At 37.3% G+C, this 26,957-nt stretch overlaps 1 protein-coding gene across 1 annotated transcript in view; it reads right to left on the bottom strand.

Annotated features, from left to right (window-relative positions):
* Positions 1-26,957, bottom strand: part of Diaph3 (diaphanous related formin 3) — a 353,851-nt gene that overhangs the window by 167,321 nt on the left and 159,573 nt on the right. Inside the window, 1 exon segment of the mRNA XM_055609684.1 lies at positions 4,618-4,742. Coding sequence (XP_055465659.1) covers positions 4,618-4,742 — 125 coding nt within the window.

The following is a 26,957-nucleotide window of genomic DNA, read 5'->3' on the forward strand; positions in this document are numbered from 1 at the left end:
TATATATATATATATATATATATATATATATATATATATATATATATATATATGTCTAGTGAATTAAGTTTTCTTAAGAGACGAAGAGGACGGAGGAAAGAGAAGGGCATGCTCTATGATCTATTTGCTGGTTTTCTGAAAGAATGCAGAATTTAATTCCAAAGAAAGGAACAGGTAGCATCCAGCATAAACCCAGGCATTTACTCATGTTTCTCAGTGATAGGAATGTACACTTCACATATCTTCATACACCTGCTTTTGAGCATACTTCAAATTACGCTTTATATTTATTATATAAATGTTTACTATGGAGCTATTCAATTAATGATAGTTCTGGCCAGGCTTAGAAACTGGAAAATAATATTATGAAAAGGCTGATGGCATTTGAAATAACTGTGTATTTATTTAAATGATGTACCACAAACATTTTTTTTTTTTTTTTTTTGGTGGAAGGCTTCAAACATACTTGGTGAAAATATGCTTTAAGAATAAGAACACTGTATGAATGAATGACATTAGTAAAATCTCATAAAAGAAAACTGTATCTGCCAGCTGGCTAGTTTTATGTCAACTGGACACATAGCCTAGAGTTATCTGAATGGAGGGAACCTCATCTGAGAATATGCCTCCATAAGACCTGGCTGTAAGGCATTTTCTTAACTAGTAATTGATGAGAAAAGTCCTAGCCCACTGTGGGTGGTTGTATTCCTGGGTTGGTGGTCCTGGGTTCTATAAGAAAACAGGTTGAGCAAACCAGGTGGAGCAAGCCAGTGAATAGCATACTCCATTGCTTGTGCATCAGCTCTTGCCTCCAGGATCCTGCCCTGTTTGATTTCCAGCCCTAACTTCTTTCAAGGATAGAGAATGGCTCTAAATTGTTAAGCTGAATAAACCCTTTCCTCCCCAAAAGGCTTGTTGGTTATGGTGTTTCATCACAGTAAGAGGAGACTTAAATAAGACAATCTATTTCTTTAAATACTACAACTAAGATGATAAACTCACGTGACAACACATGCTGGAGAGAATGTGGAGAAAGTGGAACCCTCCTCCACTACGGGTGAGAATGTAAAGTTGTACAACCACTTTGGATATCAATTTTGTACTTTCTCAGAAAATTAGGAATAGTGCTTCCTCAGATCCAGTTATATCACTCCTAGGAAAATATATCCAAAAGATGCTCAAGTATACAAGAACATTTGCTGTTCGTAGTAGCTTTATTCATAATAGCCAGAACCTGAAAACAACCCAGATTGTCCCTCAACAAAGGAATGGATACAGAAATTGTGGTACATTTACACAATGGAATACTACTCAGCAATTAAAAACAAGGAAATCATGAAATTTGCAGGCAAATGGTGGGAACTAGAAATGTTCATCCTGAGTGAGGTATCCCAAAAGCAGAAAGACACACATGATATATACTCACTTATAAGTGGATATTAGACATATAATATAGAATAAACATACTAAAATCTGTACACTTAAAGAAGCTAAGCAAGAAGGAGGACCCTGGGTAAGATGCTCAATCTTCATTCAGAGAGGCAAATGAGATGGACATCAGAAGAGGGAGAAAACAGGGAACAGGACAGGAGTCTACCACACAGAGACTCTGAAAGGCTCTACCCTGCAGGGTATCAAAGCAGATGCTGAGATGCATAGAGCCAAACTTTGGACAGAATGCAGGGAATCTTACGAAAGAAGGCATAGATGGAAAGACCTGGAGGGGACAGGAGCCCCACAAGGAGAGCAACAGAACCAAACAATCTGGGCATAGGGGTCTTTTCTCAGACTGATACTCAAACCAAGGACTATGCATGGAGATAATGTAGAATCCCTGCAAAGATGCAGCCCATGGCAGCTCAGTGTCCAAATGGGTTCCCCAGTAATGGGAGCAGGGACTTTCTCTGACATGAACTCAATTTTTTGCTCTTTGATCACTTCCCCCTGAGGGGGGAAGAATCCTTGATGGACCACAGAGGAAGACCCTAAAGCTAGTCCTGATGAGACCTGATAGACTAGTGTCAGAGTGAATGGGAAGAAGACCTCCCCTATTAGTATACTTGGGGAGGGGCATGGGAGGAGAAGAGGAAGGGAGGGTGAGTTTGGGAGGGTTCAAGTGAGGGGGCAACAGTTGAGATATAAAGTGAATAAACAGTAATTAATAAAAAAATAAATTTAAAAAATAAGTAAATAAAATGAAAACATAAAAAATACTACAATTAATAGATTATTTGAATCGTAATTGTTCAAAGTAAATATTTACTTGTAGCCAGGAGTAGTGCCACAAGCCTGGAATCCTAGCACTCAGTGAGGCAGAGGCAGGCAGATATCTGTGAGTTTGAGGTCTACAAATTGAAACTACAACAGTCAAGGGCTGCACAGAGAAATCCTATCTTGAAACAAAACAACAAAAGATGAAAAATATATACTTGTAAAGATGAATTTTTAACAAATTAAATGACATACAATATTCCTCCAGAATTAGTTGAAGAACTATTTCATATGGGCTTCAACTCATAAGCATTTAGTCATAAAACATAAACAAAGTTTGAGTGCTAATAACAAACTTTAGTTAGTACATTTTTATTCATTGTGCATTTTTTGTTTTCTAAGATCCAGGAAGCTCGCAATTTGCCGTTTTAATAAGTTCTGTATAAATGCATTTAATATTCAAAATCTGACTTGTCAGTCCTAATTAAAGTAAACAAAGTCTTGCAATGAATGAATTTAATTACTTCAAAACTAGTATGTCTAACTAAGATGAAAAGCAAATGAGTACAGTTTAATCTTGGCAAAGAATATTTATGATTATAAGCTTTGTCAATAGCAAAGTGCACCAACTGTTCATATATCTGACTTCCAAGAGACACATGAATGCTAATCAGTTCATTAGAGGCTTCTAGGTTGTGATATTTAGCGACAGGATATAGTAGCTATCCTGTCCATGGAGTGTAATTTTGCTCAGAATGAAAAACTGTTTCCAGCAAAGCCTCATCCTTCCTGGTTCTGATTTCATGCTGGCTGCGTTTTATGAGCTGCACACCTTTCAGGAAGCTGACATCACTCAGTACTTTGTCATATGAATACAGGCAGGGTATGTCTTGAGACTGGCTGCTGAGCAGGATTTTCCTCCGACCTCAGGAACTCATGCTAGTTTGAGAAACCCAAACTTCCTAATTAGCTACTCATGGTGTATGACCAAAAGCTACATGGGATCAAAAAAATTTTTAGATGCTATTTATAGCTATAAAAAACAAAATGCATCAAGTTCAGTTAACAATACTTATGGATTAAAAAACAAAACAAAACAAAACAAAAAAACCCACAGTCACATAACATTCGTGTTAACATGATAAAATAACTGAGAAACAAATCCAAAAATAACTACACAAATATAACTACAATACATTTATCTTAAAATGTATAATTTTTCAGTTGAAACAACAGTGAAAATCAATACTCTGACAGATATCTACTTAATCTTTACTCTTAAAAGAAAGGAAGGAGAAATCCTTAACAAGTCTACAGAAACAACCTCTTTAAAAGCAGCTGGGTAGAAGATATGATTCAAGAGGAAACAAACACATTATCCTTAACTGACTGCTACTTAGTGCATTTTTATGATATTTCCTGACATAGACAGAGAAGCAAGACAAAATTGAACTAATTCACAATTAAGCTGAAAGCAAATGCAATAAAGTCAATGACAAACCAAATAATAATCTTCTGATTCACTAAATCTCAAAGGAGAAGTAGAAAGAGGATGTCAATTAATTTCAAGTACATCAGTAGAAAATATTAGGAAAGTCTATTTATAAGTTCTTCTTTAAAAACTGGGTTGTCCTTTCATATAGAATTCAGATATCCATATGGGATTTTAATAATGCATTATAACAATACTTCATTATGATAGAAAAGATAGCCATTGCTGATTTCATACGGTGGTCTGCATGGCAACTCAACATTACTTCAGGAAAAAAGTTAGTTCATTACTTCAATTACTAATTAGAGACTAAGCTACAAAGTCACTGATAACCAAGATAAGTGAATATAAAGCAAGCTGTAAATCAAATGAGAAATAAGCTTCATGCTATTAATTAGCATACACTCTTTTCAATCTCATTTTGAATTAGGAGGAAACACACACAAGCTCCTTTTTTAGTTTGGAATGGGCAAGTGTTTCTAAAGGAAACATTACATTGTATGTAACCAGTTAATTTCTAATGTATATCAGCCCTTGAACTGATCAGTCATGCTGAGATTTTATAGTCTATATCTGATTCCTGAAATAGTTCAAAAGTAGCTAAATCACATTTCATGAAATTAGATTCAAACTTCCTCAAATTAAGTTTTAACATTCTTTATCAGACGAAATAAGGCTAACAGAAGGAACAAGATGAAAAAAACATTCTATTATTCAAAAAGACAAGAAGAAAATAGAAGTTCTCGGTGTGTATTTATGATAAAATACACCTTGGTTAATTTACCTGAAAGATAAAAGTTAAATCCTTGATAATTTGGCACTATATAATGAACCTTAGCTATACAAGCACACTTAAAACATTAAAAAATTATAAATCCAGTTGACTACTGACTTATTTAGATATCAAAGGATATGGACATCTTTATCACAAACTTGTCATGCAAGTCCTCAGGAGGGGGAAAGGTTTCCAAATCCTTCTCAAGCTGTTGAAGCTGCCTTCCCATCTGCTTCAAATTTCTTTCCAGCATTTCTACCGAGACTAGAAGAGAGCATATTAAATGCCTTGAAAGGACAAAATTATAATATAGAAAAGGTAAAACAATCTAGCAACAAAACATTTGTTAAAACCTCATAGTAAGAAAATTCACCCTAAAACATTTAATTTCATCAACTTTAATTTTTAGCCTTTTGATTTTTAATTCCAGATAAAGGTAATCAAACAAGATAGTCTTTATAAAAATTGGGAAATAGAAGAAGATTCTAAGTGATCCAACTGCACAAAAAAATAATTAAGGACATGTTCACTAGAAAAATCTAGTCACATGTGAAGAAGTTCATTATTTAATATATTGAACTCAAATATAATTGTTACATTTTCCAAGATATCTGAGAGAACTGGGGAACAGTTGGAAAAGTTGTAGGAAAAGTTTTTCTTTTGGTCAAACTAATCTCTCATAGGCAAGAAAAGGTAGAAGAGGACATTTAAGATGTCAAAGTCTTTCTATAACCATACCTGAGCACTACCTATATTTATTATCCAATCACTGACAGGTTCCATCTTTGAATAGTCTGCTCTCACAGTATACATGAACACCACATAGTAACCAAGAAAACTGGGGCATCTACAGCATGAATTGGCCTTGCAGCCAACAGTGAGCATTAAGATTTAATTCTCGTTCTAGCTAGGACTTCTAGTACTATGTTGAAGAGATAAAGAGAAAGGGAAGCCTTGCCTTGTCACTGATTTCAGTGGGAATGATTTAAGTTTCTCTTCATTTAATTTGATATTAGCTATAGGCTTGCTGTATATTGCCTTTACTATGTTTAGGTGTGTGCACTGTATCTCTGAGTTCTTCAAAATGTAAAACATGAGGGCATGCTGGATTTCATCAAATGCTTTTTTAGCATCTAAGGAGATTATGTGGTTTTTTTTTTTTCCCTTTCAGTTTATTTATATGTTGGGTTACATTGATAGATTTCCATATATTGTACCACCCTTGCATGCCTGGGATGAAGCCTACTTGGTTTTGGTGGATGATACCTTTTATGTGTTCTTGGATTCAGTTAGTGAGTATTTTTACATGATTGTTCATAAGACAGACTGGTCTGTTTTATTCTCTTTCTTTCATGGGTCTTTCTGTAGTTTAAGTATCAAGGTAACTCTGGCCTTATAGACTGAGTTTGGTAGAGATATTTCTATTTTGTGAAATAGTTTGAAGAATATTGGAATTAGCTCTTCTTTGAAGGTTGGGTAGAATTCTGCACTGAAACCATCTGAGCCTTATTCTTAGGAGATAAAGGAATATTTAATTTATTTACCTGGTCTTGTTTCAACTTTGGTGAGAGTAATCTATCAAAAAAAAATTGTTCATTTCATTTAGAATTTCAAATTTTGTGGCATATAGGCTTTTGAAATAGTACCTAATGATTCCTTGGATTTCCTCAGTATCTGTCCTTATGTCTCACTTTTTAATTCTGATTTTGTTGATATGGATAGTGTCCCTTTGCCTTTTAGTTATTTGGATTAGGGTTTGTCTATCTTGCTGATTTTTCTGAAAGAACCAGCACTTGGTTTCTTTCATTAGTCAAGGTGTTCCCTTTGTTTCTAATATTGACTTCAGTTCTGAGAATGATTATTTCCAGCTGTCTACTCACTTTGGGTGTGGCTACTTTATTTTTCTTTTTCTAGTGCTTTCAGGTATGCCATTAAATTGCTTGTATGAGATGTCTCAAATTTCATTATGAAGGCACTTAGTGCTATGAACTTTCCTCTTAGCACTGCTTTCATTATGTCCCATAAGTTTGGTTAAGCTGCACCTTCATTTTTCATTGAATTCTAGAAACCTATAATTTTTTTCTTTATTTTTTCCCTGAGCCAGCAGTCTTTGAGTAGAGAGTTGTTCTGTTTCCATGACAGTGTATGCTTTTTGCTTTTTCTGTTATTATTGAGGTCTAGTTTTAGACTATGGTAGTCTGATATGATACAAGGGATTATGTCAGTCTTCTTGTATGTGTTGAGGTTTGCTTTGTGCATCACTATATGGTCAGTTTTGGAGAAGGTTCTGTGAGGTACTGAGAAAAAGGTGTTGTACTCTTTTGTGTTTCGGTGAAAAGTACTATAGAAATCTATTAAGTCCACTTGGTTTCAATAATACAACTAAAGGAGACAAAGGGGATACAAATCGGAAAAGAAGTCAAAGTATCACTGTTAGCAGATGATATGATAGTATATATGAGTGACCTTAGAAGTCCTACCAGAGAACTCCTACAGCTGATAAATACTTTCAGCAAAGTGGCTGGATACAAAATTAACTCAAAAAACAAAGCAACTCATGGATTGATAGGATTAATATTGTGAAAATAGCCACCCTGCCAAAAGCAATCTACAGATGCAATGCAATTCCCATTAAAATACCAACTCAGTTCTTTATAGACTTTGAAAGAAAGATTCTCAGCTTCATATGGAGAAACAAAAATCCCAGAATCTCCAAAGTGATCATGTATAATAACAGATCATCTGGAGGTATCTCCATCCGTGATCTCAAGTTGTACTACAGAGCAATAGTAATAAAAATTGCATAGTATTGGCATAAAAACAGAAAGGAGGATCAATGGAACTGAAGACCCAGAAATAAACCCACACACCTATGAATACTTGATTTTTGACAAAGCAGCCAAAACAATTCAATGGAAAAAAGACAGCATCTTCAACAAATGGTGCTGGTCCAACTGGATGTCTACATGCAGAAAAATGAAAATAGAACCATATTTATCATCCTGCCCAAAACTAACGTCCAAGTGGATCAAAGACCTCAATACAAAATCAGATACTCCAAATCGGTTAGAAGAAAAAGTGGGGAATACCCTAGAACTCATTGGCACAGGAGACAACTTCCTGAACAGAGCACCAACAGCACAGACTCTAAGAGCAACAATCAATAAATGGGACCTCATGAAACTGAAAAGCTTCTGTAAAGCAAAAGACAGTATTTTCAGAACAAAACGACAGCCTAAAGACTGGGAAAGGATCTTCACCAACCCTGTATCTGACAGAGGGCTGATATCCAGCATATATAAAGAACTAAAGAAGTTAAACAACAACAAATCAAGTAATCCAATAAAAAATGGGGTATGGAGCTAAATAGAGAATTCTCTGTAGAGGAATATAGAATGGCAGAGAAACATTAAAGAGATGCTCAACATCCTTAGACATCAGGGAGATGCAAATCAAAACGACCCTTACACCCATCAGAATGGCTAAGATGAGTAACTCAAGTGACAACACATGCTGGAGAGGTTGTGGAGAAAGGAGAACCCTCCTCCATTGCTGGTGGGAATGTAAACTGATAAAATCACTTTGGAAGTCAATCTGGTACTTTCTCAGACAACTAGGAATAGTGCTTCCTCAAGATACAGCTATACCACTTCTAGGCATATATCCAAAATTTGCTCAAGTACACAACAAGGACATTTGATCCACCATGTTTGTAGCAGCTTTATTTGTAATAGCCAGAACCCGGAAGCAACCCAGATGCTCAATGGAGGAATGGATATAGAAATCGTGGTACTTTTACACAATGGAATACTACTCAGAAATCAAAAACGAGGAAATCATGAAATTTGCAGGCAAATGGTGGGATCTAGAAAAGATCATTCTGAGTGAGGTATCTCAGAAGGAGAAAGACACCCATGGTATATACTCACTCATATAGTCCTATAAGATATGATAAACATAGTGAAATATATACACCTAAATAAGATAAACAAGAAAGAGGACCCGGGGTAAGATGATCAATCCTCACTTAGAAAGACAAATGGGAGGTGCACTGGACATAGGAGAAAACAAGTAACAGGACAGGAGCCTACCACAGAGAGCTCCTGAAAGACTCTACCTAGCAGTGTATTAATGCAGACACTAAGACTCATAACCAGACCTGCGCCAGAGTACAAGGAACCATATGAAAGAAGGGGGAGTTTGTATGACGTAGAAAGAATAGCAGCTCCACAAGGACCAAATATATCTGGGCACAGGCGTCTTTTCTGAGACTGACACTCCACCAAGGACCATGTATGGATATAACCTAGAACCTCTGCTCCGATGTAGCCTGTGCTAGCTCAGTAACCAATTGGTTTCCCATAGTGAGGTAAACAGGGACTATTTCTGACAGGAACTCAATGGCAGGCTCTTTGACCTCCCCACCCCTCAAGGGAGGAACAGTCCTGCTAGGCCACAGAGGAGGACTTTGCAGCCAGTCCTGGAGATACCTGATAAAACAGGGTCAGATAAAAGGGGAGGAAGTCCTTCCCAATCAGTGGACTTGGAAAGGGGCAGGGAGGATATGAGGCAGGGAGGGAAGGTTTGGGAGGGAATGAGGGAGCGGGATACAGCTGGGATACAGAGTTAATAAAATGTAACTAATAAAAAAATAAAAACAAAACAAACAAACAAACAAAAAAAACAAAGCAAAAAGAAAAAACAAACCAGTAGCTCTTCTATATACAAAAGACAAAAGGGGTGAGAAAGAATTTAGGATTCACAATAGCAACAAATAACATAAAGTACCTTGGTGTTAACTCAAACCAAGCAAGGTGAAAGGCTTGTATAAAAAAAAAAAAAAAAAACAGAACCAAAAACAAAACAACAAACAACAACTTCAAAAGGAAAGAAATTGAAGAAGATATCAGAAGATGGTAAGATCCCCCATGCTCAAGGTTAGTAGGATTAACATAGTAAAAATGGTCATCCTACCAAACACAATTTACAGATTCAATGCAATTCCTATCAAAATACCAACACAATTCTTTTCTAACCTTGAAAAATAATTCTCAACTTCATTAGGAAAATAAAAAAATTCCAGAGAAGCTAAAACCAACCTAAACAATAAAAGAACTTCTGGAGGTATCTCCATCCCTGATCTCAAGTTGTACTATAGAGCAACAGTAATAAAAACTGCATGGAACTGGCATAGAAACAGACTGGAGGACCAATGGAATGGAACGGCAGACCCAGAAGTAAGCCCATACACCTATGAATACCTTATTTTTAACAAAGGAATCAAAACCATAAAATGGAAGAAAGAAAGCATCTTCAACAAATGTTGCTAGTTAAACTGGATGTCCATATGTAGAAAAATGCCCACTGGGCACAAAAGTAAAGTTGTTGGTATAAAGTTCTTGTGGAATTTATACAATTTACCCCTCTTTATTCAAATGCTGATTTCTATACCCCACTCTCTGTTTTCAATTTCATTTGCATTGCATCACTTGTCTCCAGTCTGTGTAAACATGCTACCATTTGTTCTTGGTATTGCCAATAAAAACAAGCAGCCAATGCTGAGCAAAGGAGAGAATAGGTTGGGACATCCTGGTTCCAAGGGGAGGAGAAAGAAAAGACGCTGGAGGAGAAATCCCAGAGGAAAGGCCAAAAAACATCAGGACCAAAGATATGACTAAATAGTAAGTATAATGTGGTAAATCTGAAAGGGAGGAAGCTATGTGGGCTTGGAGGTTTAGGATAAAATAATTATTGCCCAGCATTATTTTCTAGGGCAATTAAATGAGTCCTAGTCTCTGTGTGGTTATTTGGGTACACAGCTGGTTTAGAAATAATCACTATTTGGTTAAAAGATAACTCAATATTAAATATTAAAAAACATCAACAAAAAGTCCAAGTGGATCAAAGACCTCAACATAAAACCAGATACATTAAATCTGTTGGAAGAAAAAGTGGGGAAGAGACTTGAATAAATTTGCACAGGAGACAACTTCCTGAACAGAGCACCAAGAGCACAGGCTCTAATATCAACAATCAATAAATGGGACCTCCTGAAACTGAATAGCTGGACCTAGGGAAGAATGCAGAGAATGATTCATCACCCAACAACCATGCATAGAGAGGACCTTGAACCCCTGCTCAGATGTAACCCATAGACCTATCAGTCTCAGTTCCCTAGTAAGGGGAGAAGAGACAGTCTCCCATATGAATTCAGTTGCCTGCTCCTTGATCACTTTTTCCAGGTGAGCCAGGCTAGAGTCAGACGGTAGGGGAAGAGGATTTTACCTAACAGTGAATTAGAGGAGAGTGATACATAAAACCAGACACATTAAACTCTTTCATTTTTTTAAGTGAATTAATTCTGAGGAATGAGTACAAGTTTACTTATAAGTGTGAACATACCCAGTCTTGTAACCTAAATGCCCAGGAAACTGTTTTAAGGGAAAAAAAAAAAAATACAAGCACAACAAAAATCAACAATTATGGCTTACGTTCTTGGTATAAAATGTGCATCAAGAAAAAAATGATGTATTAGAACATAAAGTTGCATTTGTTTTATATAGTTGAATATAAAACAACCAATCACACATAAACAGCATTTAACAAAATCTTAACATATACCTTTATTTTATTAACAACTTAATTGTTAGATAAAATTTCTGAGTTACAGGTATGTTTTCTGAAGAATGGTACTATAGCCTTGGCTTACACCATGGGGAAGTCATTCTCAATTTATATTCATGTCCATTATTCCTTATGATTTATTTTTTTCTTTTCTCTTTTAAGTTTCTGATATATATATATATATCTTATGCAAAATTTTCAAAATGAGATAGGGCTAAGAATGTAACCCAGAGACTGAGCACATGTTTAGTTTACAGGAGGCTGTGCGTTCAGTTTTACCTAACAATTTTAAAAAAGTAACAGACAATGGTTTGCATGGAATGCTTCCACTGTAACAGCAGTTAACCTAATAACTGATTGTAGCTAATTCTTGCTGCCAGCTAGCATGTTACTGCACACTGCTCTTAATGATAATGTATTATCTTATTCTGCTCATCAATGTATCCACAATCACAGTATCTATTTGAGCACAGCTATAACGCTTCATTTACTTTTCTTACTTTCAAATGCTTATTTTGCTACTTTCTAAGTTCTCCCTATGAATTACAAAAAAGATACCTTTCATTCTCCTAGTCCATTTGATCACCCTTCTAATGTGTCATTAGCATCTGCTTTATAATTTCTCAAAAAATATCACTGGTGGCTCATTTGCTTTTATACTTTGAAAATGCTATTATGTAAAGAAAAAAACATTTTTTTTATTAGTCAAATAAGTGGTCAGGAAAATTTAAATTCCCTTACCAACTGTGTGCTATGCATTGTACTTTGAAAAGTTTCCTACTGCTACAACCAAGTAGTAATCTCTGCAGTTGTAGCTACAGTATAAACAGTATCAATGAAAGTAGCCTTTGCTGAGTATTGATGTATGCATGATCTCTCTTGTATACCTTAATACTCAGAAAAGCATCATAATCTAGGTAGCATTAGTGTTTCCAGTTTACAAAATGAGGAAACTGAGGCTTACTGTGCAATAAAGGCATAAAAAAACTGAAAAGTGAAATGTTACTTTTTATAAAAGAATACTTAAGTGATATCCTAAGATTGAATAAAAACATATGCTTAAAATATTAGAAAAAATCTAACACAACAAATATGAGTCTGAGGACCATCATAAATCAATGGATACCAGGAAGATGTTGGGAAATGTGCCTAATGTATAGCACAAAACAGATGTACAATCTGAAGCTTGACTGAGAACATATTTACTTAATAAAATGTGTTCATAAGTTTTAAAGCTTTATAATAAGCAGTTCCAAAGATCTGTAAGTATAAACGTTTCTGAACCACCTGTAGAATTTCTAAAGAAAGAATAAAGAATGGTTACTGACCCTGTTAATCAGCAACTATGAGTCTGTGTGACACTTGGAAACCAAAAGACACAAAACAAGGGCTAGAAGACAATATAGCTGCAGGTGTCAGTGATGGCTTGTTGCTATATGCTTAGGTTGCTCCTTTCTTGTACCATATAAAGTTTTCCAACACCAACTGAGTCTCTTAACCCTTTACAACTCGATTCCTTACAATTCAACCTTAGGCTAACACTAATTATAGAAAGTGGTACATTCAGAACACAGATTCAATCTCACAAGGCAACCTTCATTTCAGGTGCCAATTTCAATCCAGGCAATCAGTCATAAATACTGCTGAACTAGCTCAAAATTTTAGGATCTGTACAAGGCTCTTCCCTAAAGTACCAATGTTTATTGGGATGGTTTATGAACTTGGGAGAGCACAAACCTTATAGTGACCATGTTGTTAAACTGGACAAACACAGTAATAACCCAAATTAGAAGACACCTACTACAGAGGGCAGGAGGATTGGGAGAGCTCCCTGATCTCTTTAGGAATGCCACCTTCCCAGGTTCACAGACCTGGAAGCTCCCTTAGCCTCTTTGCTTCTGTATTTACCTATTACAAGGTAAAGGAAGGGAGGGATGTGAGAAGAACTCATCCTTTACTCAAATACTTAATACACTGGTACATCAGTCCCCACTGAACAGATGGCTTCTATAACTATCCTGTACAGTGCAATGTGGATTCTTTTCTTGTGATGGGAAGCAAATCTTTTATGTTCAGTTTCAACACCAGTGAAAACAGAATATCCCATCTCATATTTTTACCTCACTGACATTTAACTTCTCACATAGGACGAAGCCTTTTTTGGGAGATGGGAGAATATATTATGATTTTCTTATTTGTAGAAATGAGTAAGAAATGCCAAAAACTCATGGTTGGAATAAGTCATGCCAAAATGTAAGAAACAATAAGAAAGGCATTGTGTTCATCACTTCCACTCCGCTACAGGTCAAGAGGAAAGTGTGAAATTGTGGAAATTAGTCTAAAGATGCTGTGTTCCAGAGAAAAACATTAGAGGTGCTTGGGGGCACATGTAAGGCTAACAGCAGGAATAAGAAAGCTACCTTTTAGAATAGTGCTTGTGGCTACTCTACAGACAGAGATCCTACTAAGCCATTTCATCTGCTTCATCTGCACTCTGATTACATTACTCGTACACTGTAGTTAAGTGAATTTAAATGTAATTGACCAACCTCTCTCACTGCTAGCTTTTAAGTAAGGACCAAAACACATTTGGAAGAGAAAACGCAGTGTGTAAATTCTAGGCTAATAAAATTCAGTCTAACGGTTGGAGCAATCCATTAGATAAAACTAAAGAGTTTTAAGAATCTCTGCTTCTTTTTCAGCAATTCTTACACTTCTATAAACAGTTTCTTTCATCTTCGAATGATATTTTACCCTTAAGGGTCAATGATGGTTTTTCCTGAGAAATTTCAAATAGGTAAGGGAATTTTCAACTGCATACTCTCAAGGAAGTAGAAATGTACAGGTGTACCTGCGTATGACCTAGAGAGAGCACACTGTCTGCAAGAATACTGTCTCAATCTCAGGAGATGACATCTGTTTAAGTAGCCAGTTTCGGGGCTGAGGATTTAACTCAGTGTTTGAGAGATTGGCTAGCAAGCCAAAGGCACTGTTTGGTTCTTAGCTCCAGCAGCAGAAAAGTACTGGTTTCAAGTCCAGACAGCTGTCAACCCTGAATTTGCTATACATTTCAAGATTCTTAGAAATTCCTTCTTATCTTTCACCTTTCAACTTTGTCACATCTCTCAACTAAGAAATGAACCGTTTATCATTACTTAGGATAAACATAATAAAAACAGAGCGGTTACCAAAGTTGGCTAAAATATTGTAAGGCACTCTGATTTGTCTTAGTGAAGATTCTCTCCAACATCATGTCTGCACTGTGCATATAGATTTCCATAGTAACTAATCCCTAAATGACTGTGGTTTCTTAACATTTGAGTATGGGAACTGGGAAATAACCAAAATGTGGCTGATCTAGGTCACAGACTAGTATTGAGAATATACTAGACTAGACTAGCTATATATTTTTAGCTCTGTTGCTCCCATTCATAGTCATCATCCATCTTGCACCTCATCTACACATGACATGTATCTACACGCGTTGCCCATTCCATTACTTTATCATTCTTATCTGGGATCAGAACAAAACTGAAAACCCTATCAAGTCCCCTAGAAGGTGTGCTTTCTAGTATTAGAACCACACAGTGTCTCAAAATTTGCAACTGGTGTGTCCTACCAAATTAGTGCTTCACATAGTTCTGTTCCTGAGGCTGGAGGCTGGAAGTACTGTAAAGGAGGTGCTACATTGTGCACCTCACAGTTGTTTGATCCTCTGCAATCAGCAAAATGCAAGTGAGCCTCATTTATGTGACTGAAGGTGTTAACAGTTCGCCTAATTACAATTCTTATTAAATTTTCTTCTTTTTTTTACAAAGCAAAACAACAACAAAAAAGAAGACACCTTATTTTATTTACTTCTGTATCTCCAGGGATATAGCATATGGGCAGATACTGAAATGTTTGTTGAGGAAATGAAATTTGAATTTATCTTTAACATTTCTTGATAAAATTATTACAAATAAAGTATAAAAACAGCAGATTTACTATCTAACTCATTAACATCTATCACCCTGCATTTTGTCAATTGTGCTGTCATTATGACAAGTATATACCAGTAGTGAAGAAGCATCAGAATAAAACTTAAATCACCACTATAAACATTCAAACTGAAACCAATTTTGAATGTAAGGTTTTCAAAATACCATAACTTAGTATGATGAAATAATTATAAAAGATCAGAAATTACATATATTTAAGTAATCTTTGCAATGAAAAAAATCCATTATGAATATTCATGAGCCTTGATTATCATTTACTAACAAACTATTTAAATAATGCTAAATTCATTCTTATAAACCATGATATAACATAAGAAAAATAATTTCTTTATAAAACACTTAAACCTTATTACCACTGTCAAGATAAATGTTTGCACTAACTTTTTTTCGATAGAAATATTTTTAAGTGAGAAACATATTTCAGACTACCAAAAAAATAAACTTTTCCTTGGTAAATGCAATAATAGATGCAAAATAGTTTATGGATGTCAAATTAAAAATAATAAAGCCAGTTGGATAAGATAGACATAAATAAACCTTAGTGGTATTTTAATCCTGAATATCAGTTGAATGTACAACAAAACGCATCTATTAGAATATAGGAAAAAATGGTAATATGAAGATAAAAATTAATAATGTTCTAGGCTATATCACATGCAAATGGATATATTTGGTTTTGTTGTTGCTGTTTGTTTTGTCTTGTTTTTTGAGTCATGCTGCCAAAGACAGGCCTATATTTGTTGAAGGACATGGAGTATGAAAGTTGCAAAACAAATGGGGAGATCTTAAAAGTCACCTCAGGAAACAGGAAACAAGTATTTCTGCTGCAGCATTTCTCTCCTATGGGGAGAACAAATAAGCCTTCTCTGAAAGAATGATGTGGATTTTAAATGAAGAAAATATTCTGTGAGTAAAATTGCAGGAAATACAACTAGCAGGAAATCATGCTCAAATGCAAGAACTTCAGCAAAGGTAAAATTAAATCAGAAGTTCATAGAAGGGATGATTGTATCAATATTCAAAACGGTACCTCAAGTCATGCAAGAGTTTTGTATGTCCAATAGGGTGATGGTACTGCTTTTCAGTGTGCCACAGAGTAAATATTAAGCGTAAATGGCCCAGTCATGGAAGCAGGGAAGCTAACTACAGATCTTCCTCTACTCCTCTCCCCCAAACCCAACCCACCAATGTAATCCCCAGCTTTGCGCCACCCCACCTCCTGCATCTCCTCTTCCCTCCCTGCCCGCATCTCCAGTGAGTCACACCGATCTTCCCCCACTCCTGGTCCAAACTCCATCAGGCATTCACTAAGAACTGCAGGCTGCTTGGGCTAGGGAAGAAGGCTGTGTGTGGATCCTAACCTTGCCTTCCTCTCTTCCAAACCCAATCCTCAATCTCACCCCTACCACTGTAGCAGAACACCAACTGCTGCTTCCCGCTCCCGTAAGACCCAATCTCAAGTGGATCATACATGTCTTCTCCTCCAAACTTCCTCAGCACGAATTCATTTTTGGTGGGAATACAAAGTTGTACAGCCATTATGAAAATCAGTGTGGTGTTTCCTCAGTGAGACAGGAATTGATTTACCTCAAGATCCAGCTATACCACTCTTGGGCATATACCAAAATTTGAAAAATGCATTATGCTACAACACAGACACATGCACAACATGTTCTTTGCTGCTCTATTCACAATAGCCAGAAATTAGAAACAATCTAGATGCCCCACAACAGAAAAATGGATAAAGAAAATGTGGTACTTTTACAAAACAAAGAGAAAACATGAAATTTGCAGGTAAATGAATGAAACTAAAAAAAAAAAAAAAAATTTACCCTGAGTGAGGTAAATAAATACAGAAAGACAAATATGGCATATAAATGCTTATATGAGTATGTTAGCTTTTAAGCCAATGATAACCAAGCTGAAATCCATAGAATCACAGTGCTTAGAGTAAGGAAGTGGAACAAGAGGACATATAGGTCTCCTTTGGAAAGGGAAATAGTAAGTTATGAATGGATGGGAAGCTGCAGAAGGATCAAATGGAAAAAAGGGAAAAAAAGATATGGCAAGAGAGGTAACACAGGGGGAGCCAGCAAAAACTAAGGGCCATTTGAAGGGTGGTATGGAAACCTAATACAGTAGAAACTTCCTACAATATAAACACAGATGAAGGAGATATAAATGAAATTTACAAATAATAGAATAGGTGAGGGAGTCCCAACTGACTGTAACTAATTTTCCTGTAACTAAATGAATATGCCAGTACCTGAATCCCATTCCATCTAACTGAATTGCTGACCAAAGGTGCCCCGTGAGAACTGGCAAACAATCTAGACTGTTGCCAAGTATAGACTGTTGTTCACCACAAATGGATGGTAAAGCCCCAATCACTGAAGATAACATTCACATAACTCATTGAACATGAAGATGTCAAGCTTGTGCCTAATAAGTGTCTTCACCTCTACGCGAGAGCGTCTTTTGTACAGGAAGGTATTCTGTACACTAACAAAGGAAAAATATGAGCCCCAACTCCAACATAAGCCCTTTGATCTAAATGGTGTCTCGGATGCAAAATAAGATAGTGCAATGGTGGCACAAAGTTTGTGGGAGTAACTAAGCAAAATTAGTCTGATTTAGTTGACACTTAAGATCTACTCTATGAAAACCCACTGTCGACACTGTGTGGGTGACTAAGAACCTGACACTAGACAGCCCAAGGACATGGAATACAAGTCAATATTACTCTTTTTGGAAGGAAAAAGGTAGGAGGAAGGAAGGGAGGAAGGAAGAAGGAAGGAAGGAAGGAAGGAAGGAAGGAAGGAAGGAAGGAAGGAAGGAAGGAAGGAAGGAAGGAAGGAAGGAAAGATAGATAATACAATGATTCCTGATGACATTCTGCTATAGCCATCCATCAGTGCCTTGCTCACTGAGAGCTAGACAAGTGATGTACATATGCAATCTTTTTCTGTGCTTTATGTACTATACTCACACCTAAAACACACATTTCCAGAAAGCAAAGACCTTTGTGAGTATAGCTCTCTAGTACCCAATATGGGCCTTTGTCAAAAGCTTTGTCTAACAATGGTATACTCATGCTAGATTTTCCTTTCTTATTTTCTTTTCTTTTTCTTCCTTTTTCTCCTTCCTTCCTTCCTTCCTTCCTTCCTTCCTTCCTTCCTTCCTTCCTTCCTTCCTTCCTTCCTTCCTTCCTTCTTTCCTTCCTTCCCTCCCTCCCTCCCTCTCTCCCTCCCTCTCTTTTTTTTTTTTTTTTTTTTGTTTTGCAGAGGCTCCCAGGAAAGCCTTGTCCTATGACAAATATCTTGCTCAATATCTACTCTATGTCTCCTGGGGAGTGAGAGTTCATTCATTATAGGCTCAAAACATCGCAAAGTATTGCTAGGCCCTGATTCTTCTTCTTCTTTTTTTTTTTTTTTCCACTAAGTGTATAGTACTGTGAAAGCTATTTGCTAAAAACCTGCTATTTCATTGATATTTACAGACATATTTATGAACAAATATGTCTCACTAGTGACTGATCAATTTAAATGTATAATAAGGATGAACCTTTCTGAGCAGAGAGGATGGTTACACATATATTACTCTTCCACATGTGTCAAATTATTCATGCATTCTTTAGTCTCACATATGAATTAGAGTCAACATAATTTCTGATGTTTCTATAGTATGTAGGTGTTATCATACATTAACTCGTATTTTATGGCATACCTTAATAAGTCTAGGTTGAGATATTTGCTTTGAATGTAGCCAGCAAATAACTCTTGAAAAAATTAGCGCTCAGTGTTTGAAGAGTTGCTGGAGCCCAGCTGTATTTAAAGGTTATTTGGTGTTGTAACTGCTTTTTCAAAAACAATTTTGGGGTCAAATTTCAAAATGTAAATTAAAAGAAAATGTTTCAAGCTAAAGCAGAGTAAAATTGGAATCTAAATTCCACACAGGAGTGCTTTGCTAGTACTTAGCTGCACACTCATAAAAGCATAAATATTGTTTAGAGATTGCTTTCAGTTAGATAAAAGTTCACACACAGCCCTCCCATATACATACCACACAAATAACACACACCCCATACATACTACACAGAAACACATACTACAACTATCTCACACAATACACATATCACACACAAATATGCCACATACACACAACACACATATGCCATACACATTATACATGAATGCAAATCTACATAAATCTTTGGTTATAGTCTCAGTTTGGGGCAACAAAGTGGGAAATTCTGAAAATAGAGGTGACTATACAAATTAGAACTCTATAATAATGTACTATCTAAACAGACTTGTGTTTGCATACATATTAATGCCTGTACAGGCAGATGTGTGTGAACATTTTTTATTAAATTTTTAATTTTTTATATTAATTACAGTTTATTTACTTTGTATCCCAGCTGTAGATCACTCCCTCATTCCCTCCTAGTCCTACCCTTCTTCTGTCCTCTCTGCCCTCCCCCTCTCTAAGTACACTGATAGGGAAGGTCCTCCTCCCCTTCCATCTGACCCTAGCTTATCAGGTCTCACCAGGACTGGCTGCAAATGTCCTCCCTCTGTGGCCTAGCCAGGCTGTTCCTCCCACAGGGGGTGGTAAAAGAGCTAGCCACAGAGTTCATGTCATCTCTAGCAAACTGGCATTTGAATCCCAGCTGCTTTGGTAATGATTTGAAAGAGCAACTTCTCCCCTATTAAAATGTCTTTACTAGCTAAAATTGATTATATTTTTGTTTTGCCATCTAAAACGATTAGCTACTGTATCTGTAAGTAACAAATTCCTTAAATTCTGAGGATTTTAACTCATTTTGTAGTGGGATATGATGACAAAGGAACAGGAAATTTTACAAGATTGTCAACAAGGACCATCAAAATGAAACCAGTTCAGTTTTAAGAGCAGTGAACTCCAGCCAGATATATCTAGTAGGGTGACTTCTCTTAACTGCTTCATAACACTCAGAGATGATAGCATCCCTACATGAGGTTATAAGAGCGGCGATAAGAACAACTGTAGCTGGTTGAATGGAATCCCCTCCTCCCCAAATGTACATCATCCTAGAGTCTCAGAATGTGACTTCCTTGGAAGCAGGGCGTTTGTAGATGGAGTTGTCTATCTCAATATGAAATAATTCCATAACAAATTATCTAATGACTGATGATCCAAAGAAGAGGATAAGTTACCCAAACACAAGAAGAAGGCAGCAAAAAGAATAAATGGGGAGTGTACATTGACATGTCTATAGCTAGGGAACACTTAAGACTGTTGGCAGATATAAAAACACACAGGAAGTAGGAAATATTTTTTCCCTTGGATCTTTCCAGAAAGATGGACTATAGCAACCACCTTCACTTGAAATTTATAGTTGTGTATATGGGAGAGAATAAACTTGTTATTTACAGGCATCTACCTATGGTGATCAATTATGGTGGCTTGAGGAAATTAAAAAATTTTAACTCAAGATTTGCAAATTCTCTAATCATCAATGGGCTTGAGGAAAAGGTTCTAATTCTGCCTTCAGCAACTTATCAACTCTATGCCTCTTCTCTGCAGTCCCTGAGGTTACACATTCCCTTGTCACCAAAGAGACACAGGCAGCTGTCATAAACATTTGTTCCATCTGCAGCTGAGATTTATTTGTACAATACAGATTCACTATGGTAAGCTATCCTTCTCATTGCCCTATTTCAACATCGTTCGCTTTCCTTGTTGGTAATTTCCCACCCCATGCTGTAAACTGTAGGAGTAAATAGTGCCTCAATGCCAGCAGCTTGAAGAAAGCTCCAAGACCTTGGCTGCCACTGCAGATACTGTTCTGTTATCTGATCTGAGCTGTGGCTCATAGGTGACACTGACAGAGCTCCTCTTGAAGCTGCTTCAAATCTTGCTGGCCAAAAATCTGCACACACTGTAAACTGTTAGTTTCTGGAGAAGATTAATGCTGTATTGATGCCACTTTCAGTCTGTTAACCTCCAAAAAGATATAGAGGTCTTCGTGATGTAGTTTTCTTCTTCATCATCATCTATCAAGCCAAGCAGCGGCGGATTCGGGAAATGTTCCTAGCTCAGTATCTCAAAAAACAATCTTTAGCTCCAAGTAGTTCCTGCATGACCAGTGTTCTTCAATGTCACACTTTAATACTTCCAGTGATCTCGGCCATCCTGCTTCTGTTCCATCTAGCTTCTTTCCTAGCAGTTTATATTTATATTATAAAATGATTATACTAACAACCTTGTATGCATGTTTCGGGTTTGAGCGTTTGTAGCCAAAGCTATATAGAGTCTCCTTGAAATCATTTGGCAGGAATTGCATAAATGGCCCCTGATCATTACACAGTGTGTGTAATATAAAGTAAAAAATGATCAGAAATCCAGTGATTATCTTCAAAATGATCGAATTGTGGAACCATTATATATTAAAAGCATTTATGGTTAAAATTTCATATATCTCATTATCTTTAGTTAGTATAAGCAACACTGTAAGTAAATCATATTTTGAAAGTAAATTTACCTTTATTATACTGAACTATTAGCTTTTTTCTTTTTGTTTATATTAATTAAATTTACCTCTCTATCATAGGCCTCTCTCTCTCTTCTCCACCCTCCCTAACCAAACACCCAGCTCATCTATTCACCTGAGGAATGAGTTTGTCTTCCTCCTATGTGGCCTGGTAGAGAAGTCTATATTCATTAGATGTCCATAAAATAAAATTGAACATTGCAATATAGCTTAGGAGTCCTAAGCTACCTTTATGGACACAACTTTTATTCATTGATCTAGCTCAGAATTTGATAACAGCTCGGAAATATCAAATAATTTTATTGTTTCCATGGGAGAATAAAAACATAAAATGATCTATGTTTCCATTTTAGTTACCTCCATCATATAATTCAGAGTATTCCCAACTTTCATCAATTTTTTGCTTTAATTAAAGTCATAAGTGTTATATGGCAAAGCAGGATTAATGGAAAAGAAATATATTTTCCAATACAGTAAGGTGAGAAAAAATGCAAAAACAAACGTGGTGTATGCCAGCATAATGAATGCATCCTAAAAGGAAACCAAAGAGATGCCATCAGTATTACCCTAACACTAACTAGGAGTATTCCTGAAGACATTTATTTAGAATGCTTTCATGCTTCCTTGTGTATCTATTGTCTTATGGCTACACAAAAAAGAATCCAAGAATATTTGTAATAACGTACAAGTGTGAAAACTGATAGTTTATACATGGACTTCCAAATTGTTCAACAGGGCTTTGAATATTGCATTTATAACTGCTTTCAGATCTAATCTGGTAAGATTAAAAAAAATCAGTATATGCTATGCTATTCTATTTTATGGGCAAAAAACTTCCAGCAAAAAAAGAAAAAATAGACCTCGGGGGCAAGATGGCAGCGCAGGGAGGACTCTCATTCTGAGGAGCAGCACAGCAGGATTGGCACAGTGAACAGCAATCAGAACTCGCGGCCATAAAACACAAGTGATTGTGTTTCACAGGTGAGAGGATACCCCATGGTGGGGGGATTCAATCAGCTTTAACTCACCCGGCTAAACCACAAAAGAGATCCCCATTCTGCCAGGCGCTTGGTCGCCAGCCCAGAGCTACACGTCAGCGCGATCTGGTCACGGTCCCAGACTGAACTGTGGGCCCACAACACCATAGACTGGATTTCCCAGTCGAGAGATAACCCTACGGAGCAGGAAACAATTGGGACCGACCTCCGGTTACCCAGACATCCCCTGGAAAAGACTCGGGTTCCGCGGGTGCCCCCAGAGCCAGTCCGGACCCAGAGCCGGGACACAGGCGCCTGCACGAAGCCCTGCCTGCGCGCGTGATTCGCCGCCTCAGATAGAACTGTGGGTACCAGGGCACCAGGGCACCAGACTGCGTGTCTCTGGCAGGAGGAAACCCCCAGCGGAGGGGGTCAGCAGCTCTAACGCTTAGGACACCCAGCACCAAAACACTTCCTGGACTCACGCAGACTCTAGTGCAGGCAGGAGCGCTGTGCTCTGCAGCCATTATTGAGTTCCCCTAGGGCACTGGGACACACAGCTGCATCCTCAGACCTACAAAAGCCAGAGAGCCATTACAGCAGCCCTCAGATACTGTGCCAAGAATCAACCAGTTATCCCTAGCTAGACTGTCAAAACTGTGGGAATCCCTGGTTCTTCAAGAGGGCTGCACCCACAGCGTCTGGACCAGAGCAGTGCCTACAGCTGCCATCCCAGACAGAGACACACAGCTTCTGGTCCAGAGTGAAGCACCCAGCCTCCAGACCAGAACAGTGCCCCCAGGCGCAAACTCAACCTAGGTGCACATTCTCCAGGTCCAGAGCGGAGCAATCAGCCTCTGGCCCAGAGACTTGCTGAGTGCACCTCCCACTTTCCCTGACAGAACTGTGCGCCCCAGGATAACAGACTGAGTTTCCCTGTTGGGAGAAAACCCCACAGCTAAGGAATCAGCAGTTTCTTCAAGAGGACTGTACATGGAAATTTAGTGAGCAGCAGCACACTAAATTTATAACAAGAAACTCAGCAGTGGAGCAGCTGTCTTGAGAAATTCTATGGGTAAGAGGAGATCCTCCCCTGCCTAACATAGACCACAGCTACTACTCAGGGCTATAAACTTGAGGTGAGCAGTGGCAACTCCTGAGAAACACTGGCCATACAGTGACCATAACCAAAAAGCAGAGAAGGACTCCTTCAGGAAAAATCATCTCCTGGCCAAGGGGATACTCCCTACCTCAGGACTCCAGGAAGCACAGAAACTAACAGCCAACACCTAAATCAGCCCAATGGGTAGAGGTCAGCGTAAAGGCTCAACCAACAAAAGACAGAGCAATATGGCATCTCCAGAACCCAGCCATCCAGGGGCGAACAGCCCTGAACAATGCAGCATAATAGAAAATCAAGAAGATGACCTTACATCTAGGTTGATGAAGAGAATAATAGAGGAAAGAAATAAAATATGTAAAAAATTGGAGGAAGATAAAACCAAACAGATCATGGCTATCCGTAAAGAAATGGAGGAAGATAAAGACAAGCAGATTAGGGCCATCCGTGAAGAAATACAGAAAGATGCAGGCAAACAGCTTGTGGCCTTCAGAGAAGAAATAATTACATCACTGAAAGAAATAAAAGAGACAGAGTTGAACGAACTAAAAGAAAAAGAGGAAAATATAAGCAGACAGGTGAAAGAAGTAAACAAAACAACTCAAGACCTGAAGATAGAACTAGAAAAATTAAAGAAAACACAAATAGAGGAAATAATGGAGAGGAAGAATTTAGGGAAGAAAACAGGAACTACAGAGGTAAGCATAACCAACAGAATACAAGAAATGGAAGAAAGAATCTCAGGTGTAGAAGATACAATGGAAGAAATCGATGTATCTGTCAAAGAAAATGTTAAATCCAAAAAATTCCTGACACAGACTGTCCAAGAAATCCAAGACAATATGAAAAGACAAAAATCTAAGAATAATAAGAATAGAGGAAAAAGAAAACTCCCTTCTCCAAGGCCCAGAAAATATTTTCAACAAAATCATTGAAGAAAATTTCCCCAAGTTAAAGGAGAAGCCAATAAGGATACATGAGGCCTACAGAACACCCATCAAATTTGACTAGAAAAGAAAAACCTCCCGCCACATAATAATCAAAACAGTAAGTATACAGAACAAAGAAAAAATACTAGAAGCTGCAAGGGAAAAAGGCCAAGTAACATATAAAGGCAAACCCATTAGAAGCACACCTGACTTTTCAACAGAAACTATGAAAGCCAGAAGGGCCTGGACAGATATCATGCAGACCCTAAGAGAACACAGATGTCAACCCAGGCTACTATACCCAGCAAAACTCTCAGTCCTCATAAACGGAGAAAACAAGATATTCAATGACAAAAACAAATTTCAACAATACCTACGCACAAATCCAGCATTATAGAAAACACTGGAAGGGAAAATACAACCCAAGAAAATTAGCTTCTGTCAAGAAAACACAGGAAATAATTAACCTTACTACAGCAAAACAAAAAGCAACCAAGAACACAACTTTATGAACACAGCCAACATCAATATCAAAGGATCTAACAGCTACTGGTCATTAATCTCTCTCAACATCAATGGACTCAACTCTCCAGTAAAAAGACACAGATTAACAGAATGGATACGTAAATAAAACCCAGCAATCCTGTTGCATACAAGAAACACACCTAAGACACAAAGATAAACATCACCTGAGGGTAAAAGGTTGGAAGACGACTTTTCAAGCAAATGGACCCAAGAAACAAGCAGGAGTAGCCATTCTAATATCTGATAAAATAGACTTTCAACCAAAATTCATAAAAAGAGATGAGGAAGGACAGTTACTTCATACTCATCAAGGGAAAATTCCACCAGGAAGACATCACAATCCTGAACCTCTATGCCCCAAAAACAAGAGCACCCACATTTGTAAAAGAAACATTGATAAAATTTAAACCACATATAGATCCCTACACATTAATAGTGAAAGACTTCAATACCCCACTCTCAACAAAAGACAGGTCAACAAAACAGAAATTAAACAAAGAAACAATATCTCTGACAGAGGTCATGAATCAAATGGACCTCACAAACATTTATTACAGAACTTTACACCCAAACACAAAAGAATTTACCTTCTTCTCAGCACCTCATGGAACCTTCTCCAAAATAGACCAGATAGTTGGTCACAAAGCAAGCCTCAACAGATACAAGAAGACTGAAATAATCCCTTGTATCCTGTCTGATCACCACGGAATAAAGCTGGACTTCAACAACAACAGAAATAGCAAAAAGCCTACACACACATGGAAACTGAACAACTTGTTACTAAATGACAGCTGGATCAGGGAAGAAATAAAGAAAGAATTTAAAGCCTTTCTAGAACTCAATGAAAATGAAGACACAACATACCCAAACTTGTGGGAAACAATGAAAGCAGTGCTAAGAGGAAAGTTCATAGCACTAAGTGCCTTCAAGAAGAAATTCGAGACAGCTCATTCAAGCAACTTAATGGCCCACTTAAAAACCCTAGAAAAAGAAGAAGCAGACACATCAAAAAGGAGTAGACGACTGGAAATAATCAAACTCAGGGCTGAAATCAATCAATTAGAAACAAATAAAACAATTCAAAGAATCAATGAAACCAAGAGCTGGTTCTTTGAGAAAATCAACAAGATCAACAAACCCTTAGCCAAGCTAACCAAAAGGCAGAGAGACACCACCCAAATCAACAAAATCAGAAATGAAAAGGGGGACATAACTACAGACACTGAGGAAATCCAAACAATCATTAGACTTGCTTCAAAAGTCTATACTCAACAAAATTTGAAAACCTAAATGAAATGGACAATTTTCTTGATCGATTTGACTTACCAAAGCTGAATCAGGACCAGGTAAATCAACTAAATAGTCCTATATCCACCAAAGAAATATAAGCAGTCATCAAAAGTCTCCCATCCAAAAAAAGCCCAGGACCAGATGGCTTCAGCACAGAATTCTACCAGACCTTCAAAGAAGAGCTAACTCCAATTCTCTTCAAACTATTCCACAAAATAGAAACAGAAGGAACATTACCAAACTCATTCTATGAAGCCACAATCACCTTGGTACCTAAACCTCACAAAGACTCAAAAAAGAAAGAGAATTTCAGGCCAATCTCCCTTATGAACATTGATGCAAAAATACTTAACAAAATACTTGCAAACCGAATCCAAGAACACATCAAAGATATTATCCACTATGACCAAGTAGGCTTCATCGCAGGTATGCAGGGGTGGTTCAATATACGGAAATCCATCAATGTGATCCACCATAT

Source organism: Psammomys obesus, unplaced genomic scaffold (genome assembly GCF_907164565.1).
Source record: "Psammomys obesus unplaced genomic scaffold, mPsaObe1.curated_primary_1811, whole genome shotgun sequence".
Lineage (NCBI taxonomy): Eukaryota > Metazoa > Chordata > Mammalia > Rodentia > Muridae > Psammomys > Psammomys obesus.